The sequence below is a fragment of the Dreissena polymorpha genome, chromosome 5 (genome assembly GCF_020536995.1).
Source record: "Dreissena polymorpha isolate Duluth1 chromosome 5, UMN_Dpol_1.0, whole genome shotgun sequence".
Classification (NCBI taxonomy): domain Eukaryota; kingdom Metazoa; phylum Mollusca; class Bivalvia; order Myida; family Dreissenidae; genus Dreissena; species Dreissena polymorpha.
Genome location: NC_068359.1, coordinates 38,166,113 through 38,192,377, shown reverse-complemented (window position 1 = coordinate 38,192,377; position 26,265 = coordinate 38,166,113). Strand labels below are relative to the sequence as shown.

General features: G+C 35.5%; 2 protein-coding genes across 3 annotated transcripts in view; one reads left to right on the top strand and one right to left on the bottom strand.

Annotated features, from left to right (window-relative positions):
* LOC127881652 (adiponectin receptor protein 1-like) overlaps positions 1–26,265 on the top strand; it is a 503,063-nt gene that overhangs the window by 386,514 nt on the left and 90,284 nt on the right. The window lies entirely within an intron of this gene.
* On the bottom strand, positions 5,555–25,940 carry LOC127881600 (uncharacterized). Its single transcript, XM_052429604.1, has 4 exons — positions 25,799–25,940; positions 21,466–21,608; positions 21,018–21,095; positions 5,555–12,553 (listed from the first exon to the last, which is right to left on the bottom strand). The coding sequence occupies exons 2-4, from the start codon at positions 21,536–21,538 to the stop codon at positions 7,821–7,823; spliced, it is 4,884 nt and encodes a 1,627-aa protein (XP_052285564.1). The 5' UTR covers positions 21,539–21,608; positions 25,799–25,940; the 3' UTR covers positions 5,555–7,820.

Sequence of the window (26,265 nt, the reverse complement as noted above, 5' to 3'; positions counted from 1 at the left end):
GTTTACAGATACATATTTACCTTTTAATATTACATATGATCATGAAATCGGGCTATTATTGTTAATTATGATATTGCTTCAAACGAATACATGTATCTAGTTTTAATTATGAAGAACCGTGTCGAAAATTAAATAAATACATTATTTCATATACAATTTATTGATTTCTTTTAAAGTACATAAATCCAGTGTGCACATTTGCGTTTAGCGGAGTTTTCTTTCTGTTAACTCTTATATATGCATGAATAAATTTGAAAACATTTTTAAAGTCGCGGTATGTATTAGGTCTTTTCGTAATTAAGAAGTTGTCTCCCATTCGGGTAGGCATCACGAGTATCCCGTGTAAAACGCGGTCCGTCTAACATGCGAATATGACTAATATCCGCGGATTGACCGAAAAGCGCGGATATGGAAGAATACAGGAAATATCGACACTTTGTCTGCAATGTTTAATAAAAAAACATATATGGGTTAAATATGTTAGTATTGTCTCAAAATATAACAATTTAATAGACATTATCATTTTTCAAACTCTTTATTCATATCCGCGAACATGACGAAGTGCCAGAAGGTTGTTTTAGGGCTACACATCACAAACAATATAACCGTGCCGACACCACATATGTTTTGTTGTATAAGTTTACATAATGTTTATATAATATACTGAATGTATTATTATTCTTGATGTCGTCTCAAAACTTAAGTATTTAGATATACAATATGCTTTAGAAAATATTACAATATTTTTGGGCCGATTATCGGCAGACCACAATTACTTAATAATGTTACTTTTCTCTGGTTATATTTGTATTTGAATTCAAAATGTTTATTTAAATATACTGAATGTTATGAATGCAGTCAATATTGTCTGAAATGTCACTGTTTCAAGTGGCATTTTTCATTTGAAAATAAATGTTGATTTCAAATGCGCGAATATGATAAAATCGACGAATGTGGTTTATCCAATAAAGGATCTATATTTGTAGTGCTATAATAACTTTATGCAAGGTACAAATATCTTATATTTGATTGTTACTATTTATTTTATGCTTTCCGGTGGTTTATTGAGAAATATAAGTGAATGAAAACTGATAATTTCAATGTTTCAAACAGTGAAAATTAACAGTGAAAAATATCGATAATTTTTACTTTTACTGTAAAATGACGACATTTTTTTGACGAAATGACGTCATTATCCCACCGAAATTATTTAGTTAAACTCTTAAACAATATGTCCCGATTTTCGTAATTCCGTCTTGACAGAGTTGTCGTTCGTGCGGGTAGGTATACCTACTTCCGGTGTTAAGGAAAACAATTGGGAAATACTACTGTTCCATCGTCAAATGCCTTTATTGTAGCGGTATAATAGGTACATTTTCAACAACATTACATAAATTGCCTAAAGACTCATTACAAGAAAAGCTTGGATGACAGCAATTAGCCGGAAAAATTGATTTCCAACGGCATATACTCAAGTCTGTTCCGACCACTTTCGAGACGGAATCGGTCCAAATTCTGTTGACCGAAACAAAATTCCTACTGAAAATTTACCTCAGCGCAAGTAGTAACAAAACATGAAAGAAAGCAGTGTATATTAAGACAGCCACTTCCAGAAAATATCCCTGTCACCTCTGCCCTACATTTCCATTCGTAAGTACCAGACAGGTAGCATGTTTTGTAGTCATAATCCAAATTGTCCACATCGTGTTCATATAACCATTATAGTTTCACTGTTATTGAAAAGCAATGCATGTCCCGCTAAAATATTATATTTTTCGTTAATATTATGTTTTATAAGTGAATGTAACAGCTGTAATATTAATCTTAAACATATAGGCTTCGTATTTTAACTTTTCGGGATATTGGATATGAACTGTTGACATATTAACGAAAAATCTAAAAGATTTGCGTGACATGCATTGCTTTTCAATAACAGCGCTAATATAATGGTTATAATCATTCTTGAAACATTTAAATGTAGCACTACGATATCCTTTGTTCATTTTGAATAAATATAATAACGTGCATATTTTTACGTACCAATACACTATAATATATAGTAATAAACAAATATAAGATATTTTACCTTGTATATTTAATACATATTGTGTATTATTCATTGAACATTGACATGAACATTGCAGAAAAAGTGTCGATATTGCTTATATTCGTCCATATCCGCACTTTTCGGTCATATCCGCGAATATGAGTCATATACGCATTTTAGACGGACCGCTTTTTACTCGGGATACTCGTGATACCTACTCGAAACGGAGACAACTTCTTAATTACGAAAATCCCGATGTGCAAAGGGTTCTCAAATTATAAAAAAAAGCATTTACAGTTCGAGTCAATTTACACTGGTTGTTGTTCGATATATCGACCTATTCATCCGCAGTGCACATACGTACGTGAACTGGAAAGACGAGAAATAGAAATTTAGGAAACCCAACAAACACATATATGCAGGAATGTTCGAACGCTATATAGATATTTTAGATTTTTTCTTTTATTTTGCATGTTTCTCTATCGACGAACCAATATTTTAAACAGTCTTTATTTAAGATTGGATTAAACATCATGTAGTAATACTATGAGTATTTTGTTTAAATGAGTTTTTAATGAACTTGTTGGGATTTATTTTTATCTGATTAGTATATTGCTATACTTTCTAAACACAGTGGTATGAACTAACTTGCCATGACACTGATTCATTTTCATAACGATTATCATACAATTGTGAATGTTTCACATAGACATTTGAACAAGTTAGGGCACTATTTCTACACCATTAACCATGTACGGCGTTTTTTTCTACATAAAGTCGTTAGTACGTGTACATGCGTGTAATACACATACCTAGCATTTGTTTCTTTTCATTAATAAGCTGATTTTTTGTCATAAGATGTCGCGAACGAGGAGCTCATGTAACGGTACTCGTACTACCTAACTTTTTTCCAGTTGCTTGTCAAGTTTGCAGGTCGCCGTGGTGTAATGGATATGGTGTCCGCCTAGCGACCGGGACGACACGGGTTCGATCCCCACCGTGGAAGCGTTCTTTAAATCTCCCCCAAAGACAACAAGTACTGGTTCTAGGCCCAGCAAACGGACTCGAGATCGTTTATATAAGCCTTACGCTTTCGATGCAATCGAGCTAAAATAAATAGGTTTAAACTAAACTAAGTTTGTTTCTTTAATAATGACAGCAGGCGGGAAAGCATAACCATGAATGCATTTAAACAAGCGCATGCAGCTGTGTCTGAACAAACACTATCATCAAATGTTGTAATACGTGTATATATACATGTAACATGGTATTTTAATTAAGTTTTAAACTATTAATGCAATAACAAGGTAATTGAAAGGTATATACTTATAATAAACATATAAAGGAAATGAAACGGCAAATATTTATATTATTAAATGCGTTTGTCTTAAGGCGCTGACATGTTAAATTGCTGAAAATTAAAGGATAACGTTTATATCATTAAGTAGTTTTGATAACAGATGCTGAGAATGAAAATCTTGCTAACGACATTCGAAATGAATTATATGACTGTGTGAGGCATCTACTTATGGAACTTAAACCGACACATGGAACTGTAGCAAAAGAACCGGGGTATCAACCTTCTATGTAAAGATATATGTACAAACAATGCTGTATCATTTATAACTTGAATTTTAATCAATTACAGACATCAGTTGGTTTGCCTAAAGAAATGTTTAATTTTTGAAAATGTTTAAACATATTCGAAGTTTGTAACAAATACGTAGTATGTATGCATGCGTGTCGTTAATTGGTTTTGAACCTCATTTGTGCTGGAATATAAATTATTTCAACAGTGCTACACACTTCCAATAACGGGATGGACTATGACTACTTAGATCAAGAAGTCTTTTCAGGAAGTGTCAGGTTTGTCGTTGAATGACTTTTTAGTTCATAAATCAGATATATACGATTTTAAATACTTCTCAACGACCACAGAAGAGTCTAACTACTTACAAAAAGAATCACTAAATGTACTTTGCAAACGTCAGTGAAAAGCATTCTAAAATCATGGTCAGCAGCCATAAATCTGGGCTTATTTACGACTTGTGCAAAAACGATGAAAAGAAATATCTGAATATAGAAAAGGCTGTAATGATATTGACACGAAGATGTTGACAAACACACGCTTTTCATCAATGATTTCGAAAACAATTAAAATTTAATTAAATGATAGCAGTGCTTTAATATTTGAACGTTTAGTACGAAATGAGCTAATCAGCGGTGTTAAACTTTGATCCGTTTAGCCAGGAAAAAGGCTTACTTAATATTATTATACCAGATACTAGTTCACATCGTTGTCTAGATGTATGCAGACTTGAAAAACCTTTTCAAAATCTGTCAAAAAAAGCCACGCGATGGTGAAGTTTATAGAAGGCAAACTTAAGCAAAGACCGAATCTATCACAATAATCATATCTGACGATAAACCATGCACACGGATGCACCTGGCGGGTCAACGAACGTATACTCTAACATGCAACGCACATGCTAATAAGTATTTATAAGAATGCGACTCAGCAGTCTGTGCACGACAGATGCAATTTATTTCAGCTTTTCATTGGTGTTTACTTTTTGCAAATAAAACGTAAGAATTAACGAATAGCGTTAAGAACTCGATTTAAAAAAGGTATTCAGTACAGTTACTGTTTTATTGCACATGTACTATTCACACAACAAGATGTATTTCCATGCAAACTTTTCTTTCTTATATCAATCCGATTGAGAGACATATAGTCATTAAAACAAGAGCACCGCATAACGGGTGCCACGCTCGGCTGCGTGTGCATTTTTGAAGAAGTGAAAGCTTGTCAGAATTTTAAATATTTTTTTAGAGGTCACAGTGACCTTGACCTTTGACCTAGTGACCCAAATATTGGTGTGGCGTGTAGAACTCATCAAGGTGCAGCTACATATGAAGTTTCAAAGTTGTAGATGAAAGCACTTTGATTTTAGAGCTAATGTTCAAAACCTTGACAAAATGTTAAGGTTTTAGCACGACGCGGACGACACGACACGACGAGCTGGCTATGACAATACCTCGGGTTTTCTATGAAAACAGCCCAGCTAAAAATTAAAGTTATTAATATTGTCTAATTAGTGTTCACTATAAGTCGAAAAACCAAGAACGTTTAACTTGAACTCGTACCTTGACTTTGAGCCGACGGTATTGCCCCATCCCTTTCTGCGCAAGCCTAAATGACCTTAAAATTTGATACAAGGCTCTCGAAAAACCGTCAAAGGGTACTGACAGTATAACCCGGGTACGTCTGAACTTTACTGCCAGACTGACGTAAAGACGGGCGAATGGGATCCCTATAATGTTCTTTTGCAATGTCGAATTAAAAAACTTACGCTCTTCCCCTTGTACGTTTACAATATAAAGCGTATTTTAAAGGCTATGTTCGTACAAGAAGTATCAGTATTTTCGGTATGATGTATACCAACACTTCTGATTCTTTGACATTGATGAACATTGCCGTAAAGTAAAGTCCTTAAAATACTTCTTTTGGTGTTAAATTCTGGCCGCAACATTGTTTGCGTTTTATACAAATAAATTCGAAAAAAGGTTGTTATTGCAACCTCTTATAACGAATAATCAGAATTGGAAAACCCAAGTTTAACGATTAAAGCTCTCCGCTATTTCGTTGAATGATGATTGGTGATCATAAGCAAAAAGGTAGGTAGAAAGGCGTAACTCAAGTAAATGTATTAACGATTCGAGCAAATAAACATACAGTTGTGCAAACAATATTTAACTCTCATCCCAAGATCTCATTAGTACAACATAGGCAAACAAATTATCCAGTATATATGTATTGATTTTAACAAAACATATGTTGATATACAAATTTAGCATATTCTAGACACAGATATTAAGTTCTGATAAATCCTTTCGTAGAGCAAAAAATCAACACAATAAATTCAACGGTTCAATCAAATTAACATACATGTGCACACAATATCGAACTCTTGTCCAAATATTTCATTACCACACAAAAGGCATACATATTCCCAATTTAATATATTGGGTTTAACTAAAAATACATGTTGAAAACAAAACAAAATAAAACATAATGATATACACAAATTCGATATATTCAAGACACAGTCCTCATCAATATTTCAATGCATTTTAATATGGAATAAATTTTAATTAAATTAAAAGGCGTTTATTCCGCTGTTTTTTTATGTAAAAATGTATGCATGTTACTTTCAAAACAAACGTTTACTGCGAACGGAATATATATGCATTATGTACCTACATATACTCTGAAAATTATACAGTTTTTTTTCTGTATAACATACACAGTGAGCTCTTGAAATGCAATGTCACACAATAAACTCTTGCGATACAGCCAATCGGAACTCATCAGTCATGTAATATTCCTTATGTAACATACATTGAGTGCTCCATTGGCATGACGAACTATCGTATGCCTAGAACAATTATAAACTATGTTTATGTTACAAAATTTATTACATGTTTTTGACCGGTAAAACTTTCATTAGAGACCGGTTTTCTATGATTCATTCTTTCGTCAACTACTAGTATGCTTTTGTAGACTTGGGCTTTTACTGTTTGACATTTCATCATGTTTTTGATTCACATAATTAACGAAGTTTCGTTTCAAGATATTTTTATTTGCACGCAAAATAGGTTTTGAAATGAACTAACCGCATGATATATGGTAAAATCCTATGCGCATAATTATTTAGAAAAAAAAATGCCACGTTTTGTGAATACATTTTTTTCATGAAGTTTGATGATAATATAAACTACTTTGATTAACACACGACTCAAGATACACGTCTAATAATAACTGATACTTCAACTCCACAAAAGCGGGGACGATTGGTTTAGATATACGCTTACGGCAATTTTATTACAATTCAGTGGAGCCCAAATGTTACAACCGTAAGCACCTTTAGCCAAAACGCCTACTGTCAATACCAAACAGACAGACACAAACCGACCGATACAGGCAAACAAATATGAACGCAATATCATAGCTTCATTTCAATTGTAATATAAGCCAAACCATTGTTTAGTGGGCTTATATTTTTGCCCGAATGCCAACAAAACTACAACACCACACACTTGTATAGGTTATTTTGTCAAGCGGTTTTCAGACTTAAGGAAAACACGAAAAAAAAAGATGTCTTTCTTAAAAACTATGTCCCCCCATATATTTGACCTTTGACCTTAAAGGATGAACTAGACCTTGACCTTGATCGTTCACCACTCAAAATGTGCAGCTCCAAGAGATACACATGCATTAAAAATATGAAGTTGCTATCTTCAATATTGCAAAAGTTATGGCAAATGTTAAAGTTTGACGATTTTGACCCATATATTTGACATTTGACCTTGAAGGATGACCTTGACCTTGACTTTTCAACACTAAAAATGTGCAGCTCCATGAGATACACATCCATGCAAAATATAAAGTCGCTATCTTCAATATTGCAAAAGTAATGGCAAATATTAAAGTTTGACGCAAACCAACAAACCAACAGACAGGGCAAAAACAATATTTCCCCCAGTATATACTGGGGGACATAAAAGGTTGTTCATTATGAAACTATGTGGTAAGAAACTAATTCCATGTTCGTGCCACTCAAACATATTCAGAGAAAATAATGTATTTTAACTCAAAAAGCGGCTAGGGGTTTCGCAAAAAGTATTAAAATCTTGAATACATGAACAAATCATATGACTTCGACGGCCATCTATGCTCAACACATTTCTGTTATTCGGCAGTTTGCTATGATTAAAGTGACACATTCAGGTCATCTTTATAAACGTCCTTGCCACATTTGCATGTGATCACAACGTCCGCGCTTGTGAATTCGATGTTTCTACTACAACCAGGACAGGCATGTCGTTTCAGCAACTTAACATTATACGCTTCGTATCCATGATTAATGGTAAATGCCAGGTGAAACTCGACTCTTTGTCCAGCAAATCGACTACCTTCAAGTTTTGCCTTTTTCGGTATGAAGTACACATCGATATCTTTGGTCCGCACTTTGAGGTCCAACGATATAATACCATTAACATTGTTTGTGTTCGGTCTTGTTATTGTTCCTTTACAAACTGCGAGATCCAAACGACTTGTTGGGGGAAAATCTCGATCTTCAGCGCAAATGCCCACATAACGCTCATTAAATTTTAGCCGTTTTATCCCTTCCCCAGTTTCTCCTAACCACTCACGTGGGTATTTAGGGCGAATAATTAAATGGCTCATCTTTTTAAGCGTTTCTCGAATTTCTAACGCTTCAATTAAACACTCAGTCTTGCCTGGTGTCCTATCAGTACCGAATCCTAAGAGACTATACACGATGAAGACATAATATACTGATAAGGGGGATCTTATATGTTGATACCATATATTAAGATGCGTGAGAACATTTTCCAGGGTATAATCTGATGGAAACACCTCTTGCCTGATTGCATATATCCATTCTTTAAAGTCAATCTCTAACTCTTTCTTTTCACGCCCATCTAAATTGCCATTTCTTTCAATATCGGAAAAGTTTGCTTCGTACAGAGCAATGACTTCTTCGATATCATCAGCATTGTCAATCATTTCAATTCCATTCAGTACACTAGGTTTCCCACATTTCAGTTTTTTCGCGGCTATTTTCAATCGCCTGTTACTCATTGTATTGTCACACTGCATATCCTCTAATGCAAATGCGTGTGTTCGAAATAGTGTATTGTACCAGATGACACTTTTTCGTAAGGATCCGAAATCATTGGAAAGTAACTCAACACTCATGTAACATTCCAGAAATAATGCTTCTATAACCGATATGCTCCGTTGAACGAACTGTTTAGCTCTTTGATTGGTTGTTGTTGAAAAGAACTGTTGCCACCGATTGTCACCAAATGCATTGTATTGGCGGCTGACAAAATCACAAATCTGCAACCTTACCTGTATTTCTGCAGTGTACGCATATGTATACAAATCATGACTTTCGGGGGTGTAGTTTCTCGACAGTGCAAAATAGTCACATGCTTCTTCGGCACATGGGACAATTTCTGATAAACGTTCGAGAAAAATATCTTCCAACTTGAAAGCCACCACTTTATCTTTAGGTGACCGCCCAGTGAACTTTGCGATGTATCTTTGTTTTACAATGCCATACATGTGATATATGTGCATCATTGTCAACTTCATTCCGTCGTCGATTTGATCAGTTGTTTTACCGGCATTTTGTTCATCACACAAAAATACAGCTTTCTGGAAACATAGTTCTGCATTGTGTTCTTCATCAGGTCTACAAAAGGCATAAAAGCGACCTAAATGAGCATGGAAATTCGGTTCTTCTGGAAATGTTTCTACTAATTTCTGCAAAACCTTAAGTCGCTCTGTAAACAATGGCTTTCCAGCTGGAATATCAATCATGACCTTTGACAAAACAGGCTTTCGTCTCACTTGCTCTTCATTATCTCCCATATCTCTTTCATCTCTATAAATAAATGTTTTTGTCAAAATCATACGAACTGTCGAAGACATTTTTACATTTTTCTTGCCCGTATAAGAAATGAATTCCGAACAGAAAGCTGAGAGCGCTCTACATGCGTTTTGTCCCAGTGAATCTGTCCTTTCTAATGTTAGACAACCTTGATTGTTCCTCGACAAAATTTGTTCTAAAATTTCCTTCGCCACGATGTAATGGCAAATACGCAGGTAGTTCCTTCGACTTTCATTTTTGTCATATACCACAAATTCTTGAATTGGCATAGGGAAATCTTCCAAATCCATAATAATATTTGAAGGTCTGTTAAATAAACGCGCAAAAAACTGGCACGGAACACTGCTCTGTCCATAATAATAAACAAGAGCTAGATATCCTAGACAAGTCTGACACGGTGTTAACTCAGAGGTGCTATTTTTGTCAAGTTGCAGATAACCGCTAACATAAGAAACTATACCCTTAAATTCGTGCAAGTATACGGTCATTCCATACTCGTACATACAGTGCCCGGAGCCTTCTTTTACACCTTTGGTAAGTTGATTAAGCCTGAGTCGTTTTACATCATCTTCACATTTTTCTCCAAGTTTCAAAGCTAGCTCTTGAGATTCGCTAAGAGTTACATTTCCTGTTAAGAAGACTCGGTCTTGTTCCATTGAAGGTGGAACCTGGAACCGGTATGGGTATCGTTTTACATACAATATGACAGTGTATTTCAGGCGTTTTGAAAGAAATCTGATCTTTGATTCTTCTTCAGCATCTACAAGCATAAGCACAACTTTGCCCGTTTTTTCACTAATGAATGTGATCTTCCTGTCAAGTTCCTCGATGGGATTTGATGTCCTAAGCTTTAAATGAACGCATGGATACGTCTCATGAAATTTCCACAATATCTTCTGGGCAAGTGTAGTTCCTCCAGCACCTGGGGCATGGAATAGAGTGACAGTTGAAGTTCTGTAATCTTCAAGATGTTTTTGCAATTTGTGTTCCAACTCTTTTTGAACATTTCGTTCAACAACAGCTGACTGTGCCTCGTTTTTATACCAAGCATACCATGGGAGTGTGCCTCCTTTGTAAAAGCGTGTTATTTCATCATGAATTTCTTGTTCATTTAGCACTGAAGACTTAGTTGGTTTTAAGTACAGGACCTCAAAATCTTCACTCAGCCATGTTGCATCCGTTTCATTTATTTCAACAAATTGATTTGAATTGTCAACTTCAATATTGCACGGCAAGCTATATGTTGTTACAACTGTTTCAGTTTGAAGATATGTTTTCAATTCAGTACAAAGTTGCTCGAACCCTACATCGCAAACCTTTATATTGTCCCCAAAGTCTTCGCATAATGCTTTCAAACGTGTTCTGCCTTTCTCGGTCATGGCATGGTTTTCATTGGTGCAAACAACGACTGCTGGTGTGCATGAGAGTGCATCATTTAGTCTGCCTACAAATTTGGTCATATATGGGAGCAGTTTTTCATTTTGAGGCCACAGAAGAACTACTGTTAGAACTGTGTAGTTTTCCACAAAGTTTGATAATCGCTCACAGTAACCCTCAACACCTCGCTTGACTTGTTTGAACCATAAATTTGACGTTTCGATTTCGTCATCGTTCAGATCAGTTCTTGAACAGCTTATTTCACGCCGTCCTCTAAGAAAGCACCACTTAGTACCTTTTTCAGAAACTGGCTCCGGAGTGTCATTCCAGGTGTATACTTTTAAATGTCTTCTCGTTTTCATAGTATCTTCGACTGCATTAAACAAACCATTTGTTGAACTAAAAATATCGAAATCATAGACGCATAACCAAGGTACAAGTCCAAACGCATTTATATCCTTTGCCAAGCAACTCACATCACCGGTAACAAGGACAAAATGCCCACGTTTAAATCCATCAACTGTCCCACAAAAGAAATCAAATGTTGTGCCTGAGGTTACTGTATCGCCGTCGTCTGTTTGGTCCGATTCAGTTTGTGTGTCAAACATACTTTGTGTACCAGTCGTACACAAACGCTTGTTAACAGTAACCGGTATGTTTAAACTTGGAAGAGGTGACATCCGTGATTGGGAACTGCCAGAAGAAAGAGTTGTGTTCAAAAACCAATCATAGATTATACCTGATTTCAATGAGCTTGGCTCACATACTTCATTAGAAACATCCGTTCTAATCCATAGTTGGTTTTTCGTAATGTTTACATTTCTTGATCTTTGATCACATTTTACTATGCTAGGCACACCTTGACCACGACTTGAAGCTATTTCAATTACATAAAACAATTTTGATTCCATGTTGGTTTTATACAGTTTAAAAGATGGTGGCATTGTAAAGTATGATGAACAGAATATTGTTTCAAAGAAATCATGGTCAACATTCTTTTCAACACCTATTAATTTTTTGTCATGCGTTACCCCGAATATTATGTGTGATTTAATTCTGTGTGGTGTGTTCCACATGCTGACAATATCGACAGAAAACCGTAATGGGTCTGATTCGTATTTGTCTATTGATTCTACAAACAGTGTTTTAGAACTAATTCCTCCAGAAACAATTTGATAAAATTCTCCGTGGTCAAATTCCATAGGTAGTTTTTTTAAAGATTGTTCTTGAATGTTGTTTTCTTGTTTCATTATTTCATCAATTCCTTCTTTAGACAAAGATTGAGAGGCTACGCAATTTGTGATTGTCGAAAAATTGTCACTTTGAATTGATGTCGGAACAGCGTCTGTTTCATCGTCATGTTCATCATTGGTTGGTGTTACGAAGATATTTTCTTTCAGCTTCACATATTTTTCTTTCTTCCTTGAAGTAATTTTAAACAAAGATTTATTATAATCTAAAAAATCGTTAACAGACCAGCCAGCAAGTTCGTGAAAAGACCTAAAACCTTTCTTTTTTGCCAGTTGATATGCCTCTTGCTCTAATGCCTTTCGTGGCATTGGGCGACCATGGTTAGAAAGTATAGTCTTCATAACGTGGATTCCTGCTAGGTTTTTCGACTGATGAATTGCTCTTTGATCCCTCCCTGTAAATAATATTTTATTAAATATTAATTTCATATGGCAAACAAGTAGAAGTCGGAATCAAATAAAACAAGACGAGCACAAATTTTATGCATTATCACCAATATTGGTAAAGACAACTATCAATTAAAGATTGCAAAGCCTTCATATTGCTCTTGTTGCTTGCGTAATCTTCTCTATTTTGCGAGAAAGCCACATTGAAAATTAATACTCACGTATCATTCAATTCACTCTTTAGGGAAATATTCAATCCCTTAAACGACTAAATTAATGGGAAAAAAAACAACAATTTACATGTCTATTTCATTTTCACAACTTGTGTACTGCATTTTGGAGTAGACATACGACATAATTTAACAAGAGCACCGCCTTGCGGGTGCAGACCGCTCATCTATTTTCCTTTTTAAAGGTGTATGAACCTATCTCAATTTCAATCACAAAGGAGGGAGGGGTGAAGTTGAGAGGAGTGTATATTGTGGGGGTGTGGTCATTTATTACATTATCTTCCAAAAATGGGTTGTATGGTTGGACGGTATTTCAAAAATAAAATAATAACAAGAGGGCCATGATGGCCCTGTATCGCTCCACTGTTTTTTCTTTGCGAAAAAAACGTGTAATGCGCATGGGTTGAAATGTACTCAAGCATGTGACTTTCTCTTTCTATCCCTCGTCCCACTGGGCGCTTAAAGTTGGAAGGGTGAGCATTTTTATATATGGAAAAAGTTACTACCGCGTTAACTAAACAGACAAAAAAGCCTCGGAATTGTTGCACAGGTCCTTTGCTTATAACGTAGGTACATTTATCTCTCCAAAAGATATTGTCGTTATTTCTATTTCACATATTTTTAGATGCTGAAGATCAAATCTACGCATTTGATTTGAAACAGATTCACAAGACCCATAGGAATCAAAATGCCTTAACCCTTTACCAAACAACACATTTTGGACTTTCCCAATTTGAAAGAGGTTGCAGACGTCAATTGAATTAAAATGGAATATGAAGGAAATGATCAGGTAGGGTAGAAATAATTGTGATAAAAGGAGAAATTGCTCATCAACCCACACATCCCTAAGACCAACAGGCCTGAGAATATTATGATAATCTAAAGATTATTTCTTTATATTTATAAATATATTTAATTAAGTAATACATTTGACTTCTAAGATCAATTCATAACTTATATTAAGAAAAATATAAAATGGTCAGAAATATATATGGATTGTTGAGCAATTGACAATCATTTCAACAATTCATGATCAGTCACGATTCACAAATGGAACAATGAATCATTAGTTATTAAAAAGCAGCATATACGATAGTTAAGAACATTGCACTTCATTAATTTCAACACCTTCTCTTGGATACAAAGTTTGAGTTTACCGTGCAGTATCATATATTGACTTTCCTTGAAATAATTATATCATGTTCATGGAAGTTGTGTTTTAAAATCAATAATATATTATTAAACTGGTTTTAACACTACAAAAAAGACATGAAATTAACATGTCATCCAAAATATATTCATCCGGATATATTGTCACTTTCGACATATTTAAATAAAACCCGAATTTTTCAGTTTATAAGAAAAACATTCATAACACATGTTCTTACTTCAATGCCTTTGTAAGCAGTCAGCATCTGACCTAAAATGGCACTAAATGACAGGGTTTTATCTCATGTTTACAAGATGTTGATATTGTTGTTGGTCACAGCCAAACGGCCGCAGTAATCTCCACTGGTAAACGTCATATGTTCAGTTTTGTGACCCCGGGGCCGGGTCAAATTTGAGCCCAGGGGAATAATTTGAACAAATTTGGTAGAGGACTATTAGATATCACTACATACCAAATTTAGTAGCCCTAGGCTCTATAATTAAGGACAAGAAGATTTTTAAAGTTTGCACAAAATAGGCCTTATTTAAGCATATGTTCATTTTTGTGACCCCTGGGGCAAGGTCAAATTTGTTCCTAGGGGCATAATTTGAACAAACTAAGAAGAGAACTATTAGATGTCACTACCTACCGAATGTGGTAGAAATAGGCCCAATGGTTATGGACAAGAAGATTTTTATAGTTTGCACAATATGGGCCCAATATAAGCATATGTTCAATTTTGTGACCCCTGGGGAACGGTCAAATTTGATCCCAGGGGCTTAATTTGAACAAACTTGGTACAGGACTATAAGATGTCATTACATACCAAATTTGGTAGCCCTATGCCATACGGTTATGGACAAGAAGATTTTTAAAGTTTGCACAAAATAGGCCTTATATAAGCAAATTTTCGATTTTTTGACCCCCCAGGGCAGGGTCAAATTTGAGCCCAGGGGCTTAATTTGAACAAACTTGGTAGAGGACTATAAGATGTCACTCAATAGCAAATTTGGTAGCCCTAAGCCCAATGGTTATGGACGAGAAGATTTTTTAAGTTTTCATAAAATAGGCCTTATATTAGCAAATTTTCAATTTTTTGACCCCCCGGAGCAGGGTCAAATTTGACCCCAGGGGCATAATTTAAATAAACTTGGTAGAGGACTATAAAATGTCACTACATACCACATTTGGTAGCCCTTGGCCCAATGGTTATGGACAAGAAGATTTTTAAAGTTTTCACAAAATAGGCCTAATATAAGCAAATGTTCAATTTTTTTACTCCCGGGGCAGGGTCAAATTTGACCCCAGGGGCATAATTTGAACAAACTTAATAGAGGACTATAAGATGTCACTACATACAAAATTTGGTAGCCCTAGGCCCAATGGTTATGGACAAGAAGATTTTTAAAGTTTGCACAAAATAGGCCTTATATAAGCAAATTTTCCATTTTTTAACCCCCGGGGCAGGGTCAAATTTGACCCCAGGGGCATAATTTGAACAAACTTGGTAGAGGACTATAAGATGTCACTACATAGCAAATTTGGTAGCCCTAGACCCAATGGTTATGGACTAGAAGATTTTTAAAGTTTGCACAAAATAGGCCTTATATAAGCAAATTTTCAAAATTTTTACCCCCCCCCCCCCCGTGGCAGGGTCAAATTTGACCCCAGGGGCATAATGTGAACAAACTTGTTAGAGGACTATAAGATGTCACTACATGGCTAATTTGGTAGCCCTAGGCCCAATGGTTATGGACAAGAAGATTTTTAAAGTTTGCACAAAATAAGCCTTATATAAGCAAATTTTCAATTTTTTAACCTCCCGGGGCAGGGTCAAATTTAACCCCAGGGGCATAATTTGAACAAACTTGGTAGAGGACAATAAGATGTCACTACATACCAAATTTGGTAGCCCTATGCCATACTGTTATGGACAAGAAGATTTTTAAAGTTTGCACAAATAGGCCTTATATAAGCAAATTTTCGATTTTTTGACCCCCCACGGCAGGGTCAAATTTAAGCCCAGGGGCTTAATTTGAACAAACTTGGTAGAGGACTATAAGATGTCACTCAATAGCAAATTTGGTAGCCCTAAGCCCAATGGTTATGGACGAGAAGATTTTTTAAGTTTTCATAAAATAGGCCTTATATTAGCAAATTTTCAATTTTTTGACCCCCCGGAGCAGGGTCAAATTTGACCCCAGGGGCATAATTTAAACAAACTTGGTAGAGGACTATAAGATGTCACTACATACCACATTTGGTAGCCCTTGGCCCAATGGTTATGGACAAGAAGATTTTTAAAGTTTTCACAAAATAGGCCTAATATAAGCAAATGTTCAATTTTTTTACTCCCGGGGCAGGGTCAAATTTGACCCCAGGGGCATAATTTGAACAAACTTAATAGAGGACTATAAGATGTCACTACATACAAAATTTGGTAGCCCTAGGCCCAATGGTTATGGACAAGAAGATTTTTAAAGTTTGCACAAAATAGGCCTTATATAAGCAAATTTTCCATTTTTTAACCCCCGGGGCAGGGTCAAATTTGACCCCAGGGGCATAATTTGAACAAACTTGGTAGAGGACTATAAGATGTCACTACATAGCAAATTTGGTAGCCCTAGACCCAATGGTTATGGACAAGAAGATTTTTAAAGTTTGCACAAAAAAGGCCTTATATAAGCAAATTTTCAATTTTTTACCCCCCCCCCCCCCCCCGTGGCAGGGTCAAATTTGACCCCAGGGGCATAATGTGAACAAACTTGTTAGAGGACTATAAGATGTCACTACATGGCTAATTTGGTAGCCCTAGGCCCAATGGTTATGGACAAGAAGATTTTTAAAGTTTGCACAAAATAAGCCTTATATAAGCAAATTTTCAATTTTTTAACCTCCCGGGGCAGGGTCAAATTTAACCCCAGGGGCATAATTTGAACAAACTTGGTAGAGGACAATAAGATGTCACTACATACCAAATTTGGTAGCCCTATGCCATACTGTTATGGACTAGAAGATTTTTAAAGTTTGCACAAATAGGCCTTATATAAGCAAATTTTCAATGTTTTGACCCCCCCGGGGCAGGGTAAAATTTAACCCCAGGGGCATAATTTGAACAAACTTGGTAGAGAACTATAAGATGTCACTACATAGCAAATTTGGTAGCCCTAGGCCCAATGGTTACGGACAAGAAGATTTTTAAAGTTTGCACAAAAAAGGCCTAATATAAGCAAATTTTCAATTTTTTGACCCCCCGGGGCAGGGTCAAATTTGACCCCAGGGGCATAATTTGAACAAACTTGGTAGAGGACTATAAGATGTCAATACATACCAAATTTGGTAGCCCTAGGCCTAATGGTTATGGACAAGAAGATTTATAAAGTTTGCACAAAATAGGCCTTATATAAGCAAATTTTCAATTTTTTGCCCCCCGGGGCAGGGTCAAATTTGACCCCAGGGGCATAATTTGAACAAATTTGAAAGAGGTTCACCACAGGAACATTCCTTAGAAATTTCATCAGATTTGGACCAGTAGTTTAGGAGAAGAAGATGTTTAAAGAAAAAGTTAACGCACGCACGCACTGACGCACGCACGGACGCACGCACGCACGTACACACGACGGACACAGGACCATGACATAAGCCCCGCTGGCCTTTGGCCAGTGGAGCTAAAAATAAATATTTGTGTTTTTAACCATGTTTAAAAAAAACAAGAGATGTGTTTGTCAGAAACACAATGCCCCCTGAAAATGTTTTGTTTGTTGTTTTTTTACCTTTGACCTTAAAGGATGACCTTGACCTTGAACTTCCACCACTCAAAATGTGCAGCTTCATGATAATGCCGCTTTGAAAATATTTTTTTTTACCTTGAAGGATGACCTTGACCTTGAACTTCCACCACTCAAAATGTGCAGCTTCATGAGATACACATGCATGCCAAATATCAAGTTGCTTTCTTCAATATTAAAAAAGTTATGGCCAATGTTAAAGTTTTCGGACGGACAGACGCCATATATTTGACATTTGACCTTGAAGGATGACCTTCACCTTTGACCACTCAAAATGTTCAGCTCCATGAGATACACACGCATGCCAAATATCAAATTGCTATCTTCAATATTGAAAAAGTTATGGCCAATGTTAAAGTTTTCGGAGGAACAGACACCATTAATTGACATTTGACCTTGAAGGATGACCTTGACCTTTCAACACTCAAAATGTGCAGCTCCATGAGATACACATGCATGCCAAATATCAAGTTGCTATCTTAAAAAGTGAAAAAGTTATGGCAAATGTTTAGGTTTTTTTCGGACAGACAGACAGACTGACTGACATACTGACGGACAGTTCAACTGCTATATGCCACCCTACCAGGGGCATAAAAATTATTTTTTTGGGGTGGGGGTGGGGGGTCATAGTGTGAGGGTGTGGTGGTCATTTATTGGATGATCTTTAATAAAAAAAATAATAGGGGGGGATTCGGAGGGGGATTCGGTGGGGGGCGTGGGGGATGGTTTGGGTGGAGTCAATTGTGGTATGTCAGGTAAGAGTTGTTTTGTCAAAGTATCAATCGAATCTAATCATAAATAAAGAAGTTATGGCAATTTTAGCAAAATTTAATAATTTGACCTTGAGAGTCAAGGTCATTCAAAGGTCAAGTTAAAATTCAACTTGCCAGGTACAGTACCCTTATGATAGCATGAAAGTATTTGAAGTTTAAAAGCAATAGCCTTGATACTTTAGCAGTAAAGTGGATCTAAACACAAAATGTAACCATATATTCAAAGTTACTAAGTCAAAAAAGGGCCATAAAAATGATCACCAGAGTTATGCAACTTGTCCTTTACTGTCCCCTTATTATAGTTTGCGAGTGTTCCAAGTATGAAAGCAATATATATGATACTTTAGGGGTAAAGTGGACCAAAACACAAAACTTAACCAAATTTTCAAGTATAAAGGGCCCAAAATTCCGTCAAAATTCCAATCAGAGTTACATAACTTTGCTAGCACAGTACCCTTCTGATAGTTAGTAAGTGTTGCAAGTATGTAAGCAATAGCTTTGATACTTAAGGAATAAAATGGACCTAAACACAAAACTTAACCAAAATTTTCAATTTTCTAAGTATAAAAAGGGCACATAATTCTGTCAAAATGCAAGCCAGAGTTATCTAATTTTGCCTGCCCAGTCCCCTCATAATAGTAAGTAAGTGTACCAAGTTTGAATGCAATAGCATTGATACTTTATGAGAAAAGTGGACCTAAACGCAAAACTTAACCGGACGCCGACGCCGACGCCAAGGTGATGACAATAGCTCATAATTTTTTTCAAAAAATAGATGAGCTTACAATTGGGCAACAGACCCTAAGGGCCTTTAAAGGGCCTTTTCACAGATTTTGGCATGTGTTGAAGTGTGCCATTAAATTCTTTATATTGATAAATGTAAGCATTGAATCTAAAAAGCTCCAGTAAATAACAATAATACAATCAAAGAAAGAAATAAAGGAACCCTCAACTGGGCTCGAACCACCGAACCCTGGAGTAAAAGTCTAACGCTTAGTGTTCTTAGAAAGTTTCATGAGCAGCGGGTTACGTGATTTCTAGAGTGTTCAATTGTTTTAAATATAGGTATTTTGGTGTCATTAAGTTTCATAAAGATTGCGCATTATTGAATATGGAATATATTTGAGGGGGGGGGGGGGGGGGGGGGGATTGGGAAGAAAGAATAAAAATTAGGATTGGAAATCGGTTCGATTATCAGACCTTAAGTACTGGTGAAAAGTCCTGAAATGCAGCCACTGCATTGAATTGTACATACGTTTGGCCTATGGTTAATAATGTGCATAAAACTAAAATTACATCACATCTCACCTCACGATGGAGGTGTTCATGATCAATAAACGAGCACGTTCAATGGTCAGGGTTATGCTAACAGTCAATGGCCTACACATGCTTGGACACGATACATCTACTCTACATTCGGGGGGGGGGGGGGGAATGGCACCATAATATTGCCATAACTGGTGGCAACAAAAAGTTCTTTCTTCACAATTGTCCACATTCTAATTACTAAAGGGAGATACAAGCAGTAAAAGAGGAGCTGAACACACACAGTTTTGTGAATATATATTCCTCAGTGGAAAGCAACAGTACAAGGACTTTTATTCTGTCAAAACCTGTTGCCGCCGACATGCTTTTATCTCTATTCATCTTCACATTAAAGTAATTCAACTGGTAAATTTTTAAGGGAGATCCGTCAATAGTTTTTATAATTATACATATAAGGTAGCATTTCATTATCAACAAAGTAACAAACATTACCCATTATTGTTTGTCTAATAAGCATGTCTTTCAGTAAAACGTTCCTGGTTACTTATTATCCAAATGATGTTTCTTCTATATCAAAATAACGAAAGGCGAGCAAATTTATATAAAGGGCAAGAGGAATGTCAGGTCTAACTACTCTGCATGTCGAGTGGCTCTTGGAAAATTATTAAATGCCTTAAGAGTTTGGAACTATAATATTCTATATTATTAAAATGAAGAGTTTGTTTAGTATTAATTTCATCTGCAAAGGCCATTATTATGAAAAACGTCGGCGTGGTCAAAACTACCCTTGTTTAGACACATTACGCCCATTCAACAGTGAAAGGTTGAGCGAGATCCACCCAGAAACTGAAGAGGAACACGAGCTAAGGGACGTACATACGGACACACCAGTTCAATGCTTAATGCTTTCCACTCCATATTTGAAATATTGTTGGAATTGTTTTGCAAAAGGATGAACAGAAGGACAAACAAAAGGATGACAAGACTGGAGTAATTTATGGTATTGTTCTCGTCTTTAAGTACAATTGATTTTATTTATGGCCCGCTGATAAAAAAACAACAGATCATGCAAAATTTCGATAAGTACAAGACTACAGTTTTAACAAAGAATCTTCTGTGGTTGTTTAACTAACACAGGGCCCTCTGTTTAAGAATCTCTGACCACAGATATGATATACAGTATGAGCGGAAAGTTAAAGTCCTCTCTGGTGAAAAATCCCTAAGAAAATTAAAATAATCATTTTAAACGAAATCAAGAAACATACCTGAACCTTCAAAACGTGGCTCAATCTTGTCACAAGTTACCACTGTGTTGTTGTTGTTACCAATTTGTACCACGATCACTTTCAAAAAATAAAATACAAAATAAGTTTAATTACACGCGAATCAGATATTACTACAGAACACAGAGGTTAAATATGATAATAATAGTTAAGTTATTGTATGTGGTCTTGTATTTAATATGAAAAAAAACACACATTGATTGTGATAAAAATTGAAACTTTTTGTTCGCAGTATCTTTCATGGGAGTATTAATGATCATATTTGAATGTAGGAGTTCATAATTTAAATAATTATTTATTTATGTTTTCTCTTCACAACATAAACATGGCTTTAAACTATCACGGGAATATAAATCATCATATTTAAATGTAGGTGTTATTTATTTATTTATAATTATTGTATTCTCTTCACAACATTAACCTGACTTACATGATCTCTTTCCCGAAGAACTATCTTCATCTGTTTCACTGTCATTGTCGCGAAACTGCTGCGAAGTCGCCATGATAATTAAATCAGGCAGCGGCTTTGGTTGGTTGCCTTCAATTAAATGTCAAAAGCTTAGATTGCACCATCTGTAAATGTAATATTAAAAAAATAAAGTTAAATATATTTTATTATAATTATATCAATGTATAACCTGACTCGATGTCTTTCATATCAAAACATGCAAATGAGTCCACAGAACATCTACGAAAAATATATCGTAGCTTGAAACGTGAGTGTGGATCTTTAAGGACGAGCTAGAGCTAAAATAAATATCTATATTGATTTACGCCAAAACATTGAATGTAATAACATAAAACAAGAGGACCATGGGCCCTTAGGCGTTTAACTGAGACCCAAAAGAACTATATCATTCACAGAAGGTGGAGTTCAGAATAATAACAACAATATATGAAAAATATGTATCGGGTATTTAATTTCTATGAACATTCTTACTATCGAACTCGGCTGATATATTATAAGAACAATTGTTCTGACCAAGTTTCATGGAGATTTGAAAGAGTCTTTTCAAGTTTAAACCCACACAAGCCCCAGTTTCAAACTCAGTCAGGATATCATTAGGATAAATGTCCTGATTTATTTTTTTAAAGATTGGACTAACATTGTGATTTCTTAACGGTTAACATAAATTAACTACAGCCATACAAGGAAAACTGCGTCTCTCTATGGCGTCCATATTTTCACAACGGGCCAGAACAATGTTGACCTCGGCTGAAATATCCTTAAATTAAATGTTCTGAACAAGTTACAAGAAGATTGGACGAAAAAGCGACTTCTGGAGTGTTACCAAGGTTTTTATTTGAACAAGTGACCTTTTTTTACCTTATACCACATGTGACCCAGTATCTGTCAGCTGAGATATTTTTGGGACAAATGGTCTTACCATGCTTGATAAAGATTTCACAATAAATGTGGCCATTAAGGGTTTCACAAGGTTTAACTATAGCCATATAAGGAAAACTGCCCCGACTTCCTGGCAATGTATAAATGTGATGTATAAACTATAAACAAGGTTTTACTATAGCGGCCATTTTTTACGCATCGGAGTCATATTTCAATTCGGTTATCATAAGTTTAATAAGAACAATTGTTCTGACCCAGTTTAAATGTAACTTCTACAGTGATTATAAGGATTTGCTGAAACCATAAAGGAAAACTGCCCCGCCCCGGCCATGTCTTTCGACAAACCGGAACCATTTTCGAACTCAGCCGAGATATACGGTAATTAAAAAAAATTCTTCTGACTAAGTGTCATGCTGATTGGGCTATACATGTGACATCTAGAGTGTTACAAAGGTTTTACTTTAGCCATATAAGGAAAACAGCCCCGTAACCTTGTGACTATGTTTTTCGACCAACTTTAATCATTTTCGAACTCAGCTGAGACATCATTTTAGAACAAATCGTCTGACCAAGTTTCATGAATATTCTCTTATAAATGTGACTGTCATAATGTTCACAAGATTTTTCTTTAATTTGGCCTCAATAGACCCATTTTAAAACTCGGCAAAGATACCATAAGGCAAGTATTCTGACCAACTTTAAAAAATATTGGACAATCAATGTGGTCTCTAGAGTATTAACAAAGTAAATGTTGAAGACGGACGACATGTGACGCACGATGATGGACGACGATTGAAGGACAATTTTAAAGGCGATTACAAAGGCTTACATAAGCACATCGTGAGCTAAAAATATCATAAACATATTTTTAGAATATCAGGTTTCCCAGCATATTGCAACATGCTATACGTTTATGTTTAAACTCCATTTAGCAGGATAGTTTGATCACAATTAAACCACGTAGATTAAGCACAAAGATATAACTTTATAAAAATGCTTTAATTTAAAGCATATTTATTGTTAAACACATTTCCTGTTCAGTAATCTGGATTGAAACATATAATTTAAATCGAGTACGACTCATAACTACTGTATGCTGACTTTTAGTATGCTTATAGTTAGAAATATTGCAAACATATATACCCAATTCATATAATATATGTAAATTTTTCACAATTTCAGCAGAATTGTAAACCAACTTTTAATGGATGGCATTTATTTATTGAATTGTGTAGATATCCTTTTTGCTTATGTTACTGTATGTTGCAAAAAAAATGAATTTCCATAACACGTATATCACGGAAAAAGTATTGGCTAAACTTTTTGCTTTTAAAAGATCTTGTGATTTGTGAACTGACTCATTTTTGTCAAAATGAATTACTGTAAGACATCACGTCAGACATTATTTTGGTTTGTGTCAGGCATATTATCTTAGTACAAAATGGGTACCAGGCTAAGCGAGACAACTGTGTACAGACACCTACAAAAATCAAAAGCGTCGCCTATAAAAACCTCTAAGGGTTTGGCAGTTATGTCCTTGTAACAGAAAATCTAACTGACTTTTCAATTATATTTCACCTCCCGTTTTTCTTTAACTAATTTGTATAAGTTGTAAAATATAAGGTACCTGACTTCTAAAATCGTCAACTTTTATGAATCAGTATCTAATGTTTAAACGGGCCTTTTCATTGATTTTGGCATGTATTGAAGTTTGTCATTAATACGGTGATATATAAACACTAAATATGAGAACATAGCCTTTAAGTACAAACGCTCTGGCGCTAACAATCTTCTAAATATAAAGGGGCACATACAAACTGTATTAATGTTGAGAGTTGAGTATAAAACTGATCTATCCCTCCAATTTTATTAGAGATACAATTGTTTTATGCTGAACAAACAGTTGACATCGTTGCAAAACGCATTATAGTATCCCTGTACTTACCCTATACTTCTCAAAAATAGTAAGTCGATTGGAGAACCTGTTTATGTAACTGCGATAATTGTTTGTAGATTGCAAGTTTTCTATTTCGAAAAGTTTGCAGTAAACACGTAAAAAGTTTCAATCTCCAGTAAGGCATTTTCGAAACGGAAAGGGCATCAACTTTCGAACATTATGCAAATAGAACAAGATTTCAATGTTTTTTTCCTGCAATGTAGCGTGTTGATTGTGAAATTTGAAAGTTAAATGTTGCGATGTAATCAAGCATGATTCATGTTTGATATCTTAATTAATCCAATACGCTTTTTATGCAATATAATTGAAAAATTCAACGAGAGCGAAACATAACGTGAGTACAAATTTATAGAACTAATATGCATGCCATATGTTACCAATCATAGTGCGGGAATGTTCCTGCAAGCAAATTATTTCATCATACTCATTTACATTTGAATAGTGACCAGTATTTGCTTTTGCACATACACAGCCAAGACAAAAAGGTATTTATATCAGAAATCTCCCACACGTCACACCACTATGCAAATTCACCCAAGTAGAACAGTCTTTTGTAATGTATGTAATTATTCTATCAGTAAAGCTTCATGCAAATTTGTTTTTATTCAAGCAAGTAGTTGCTGGAAAGTAAATGACCAGCAAGAAAAGAAAGATAAATAAATTCTTCAATTCAAAGGTTTTCTAAGTTTCATAACTCTGGAAAAAAAAATTAATCTGAACGACCTGATGGTAAGAAACCTTTTCTGGGAAATGAATTTTAAGATTGGTTGTTGATAAATACTCCAGACAAGAAAGTTTGGTGGCAGGGCAGGCGGTCGGACGGACAAAAGCGGCGATAATGCTTCCCTAACATTTTCAGGAAGAATACATAAAATACCAATATCATATTTCGAAGCAAATTTTACGAAATGGCAAATCATAATCCTCATCAAAATGTGACACTGACCGTTGAGCAACTGACTTAAAAACACGTGTTACCTGACATTTTACTCGAACTGATCACATATGTTATCTATGAAATGGCGTCTCGCAATATTTTCATTAGTAAGAAATATGAATATTCTGTGCAAAAATAGTAACGCCCGCCCACGTCCACACAATTAACCGGTTTTGTTTTCGCCTATCAGTTGCTATTATTAGCAATTGTTGTAGAAAAATCCTGCTAAAAATGAATGCCACAATAATAAACGTTAGTTACCAATAAACAACCGCGACTTTTCAATAAGCCCTGCTATTCTCATATCCATGCACATTAATTTAACCTTAAATGATACCATTTTACTGATTTAAAACAAGATTAAAGTCATACATATTTTAGTTTAATCACAAATCATCACTATCGCCAGCAAATTAAAGATTGCACTGTATGAAGTGTACACTTCTTTATCAATGCGTGTTTCACCTACAACCGTTGGTCAAGTTAACGCAAATTTAATATATAACTAAACATGTACTTACCGATTACATCATAACATGCTCTTTGCTATATTCGTTGTGACAGTGCACTTCAATTTGTTTTGGTCATCATTATCAACGAATCCGAATTCTAAACTATTTAAGCTTATTAATTGGCGTATGTCCCAAATGCCAGTGAATAGCGTGAATCACTTCCGAGTTGTTATGCCCAGCGGATCAATATTACCAAGATAAGATCGGGTGTTGCATGGTGGGTAATTAAGCTCAAACATACGGAATCCGGATAGTGCCATCAATAATCTCTTTCATCGAGGGCGACACACGAAGCGATACAAGATATTTTGCGCGACACACAAAACGACACATGATATTTTGCGCGATACACGAAGCGACGCGCGAGAATGTCCACGAAATATCGCCCTTGTGTAGGTAGCCCAAAAGGCGATATATCGTGGTACATATCGCGTGTCGCTTCGTGTATCGCGCAAAATATCGTGTGTCGCTTCGTG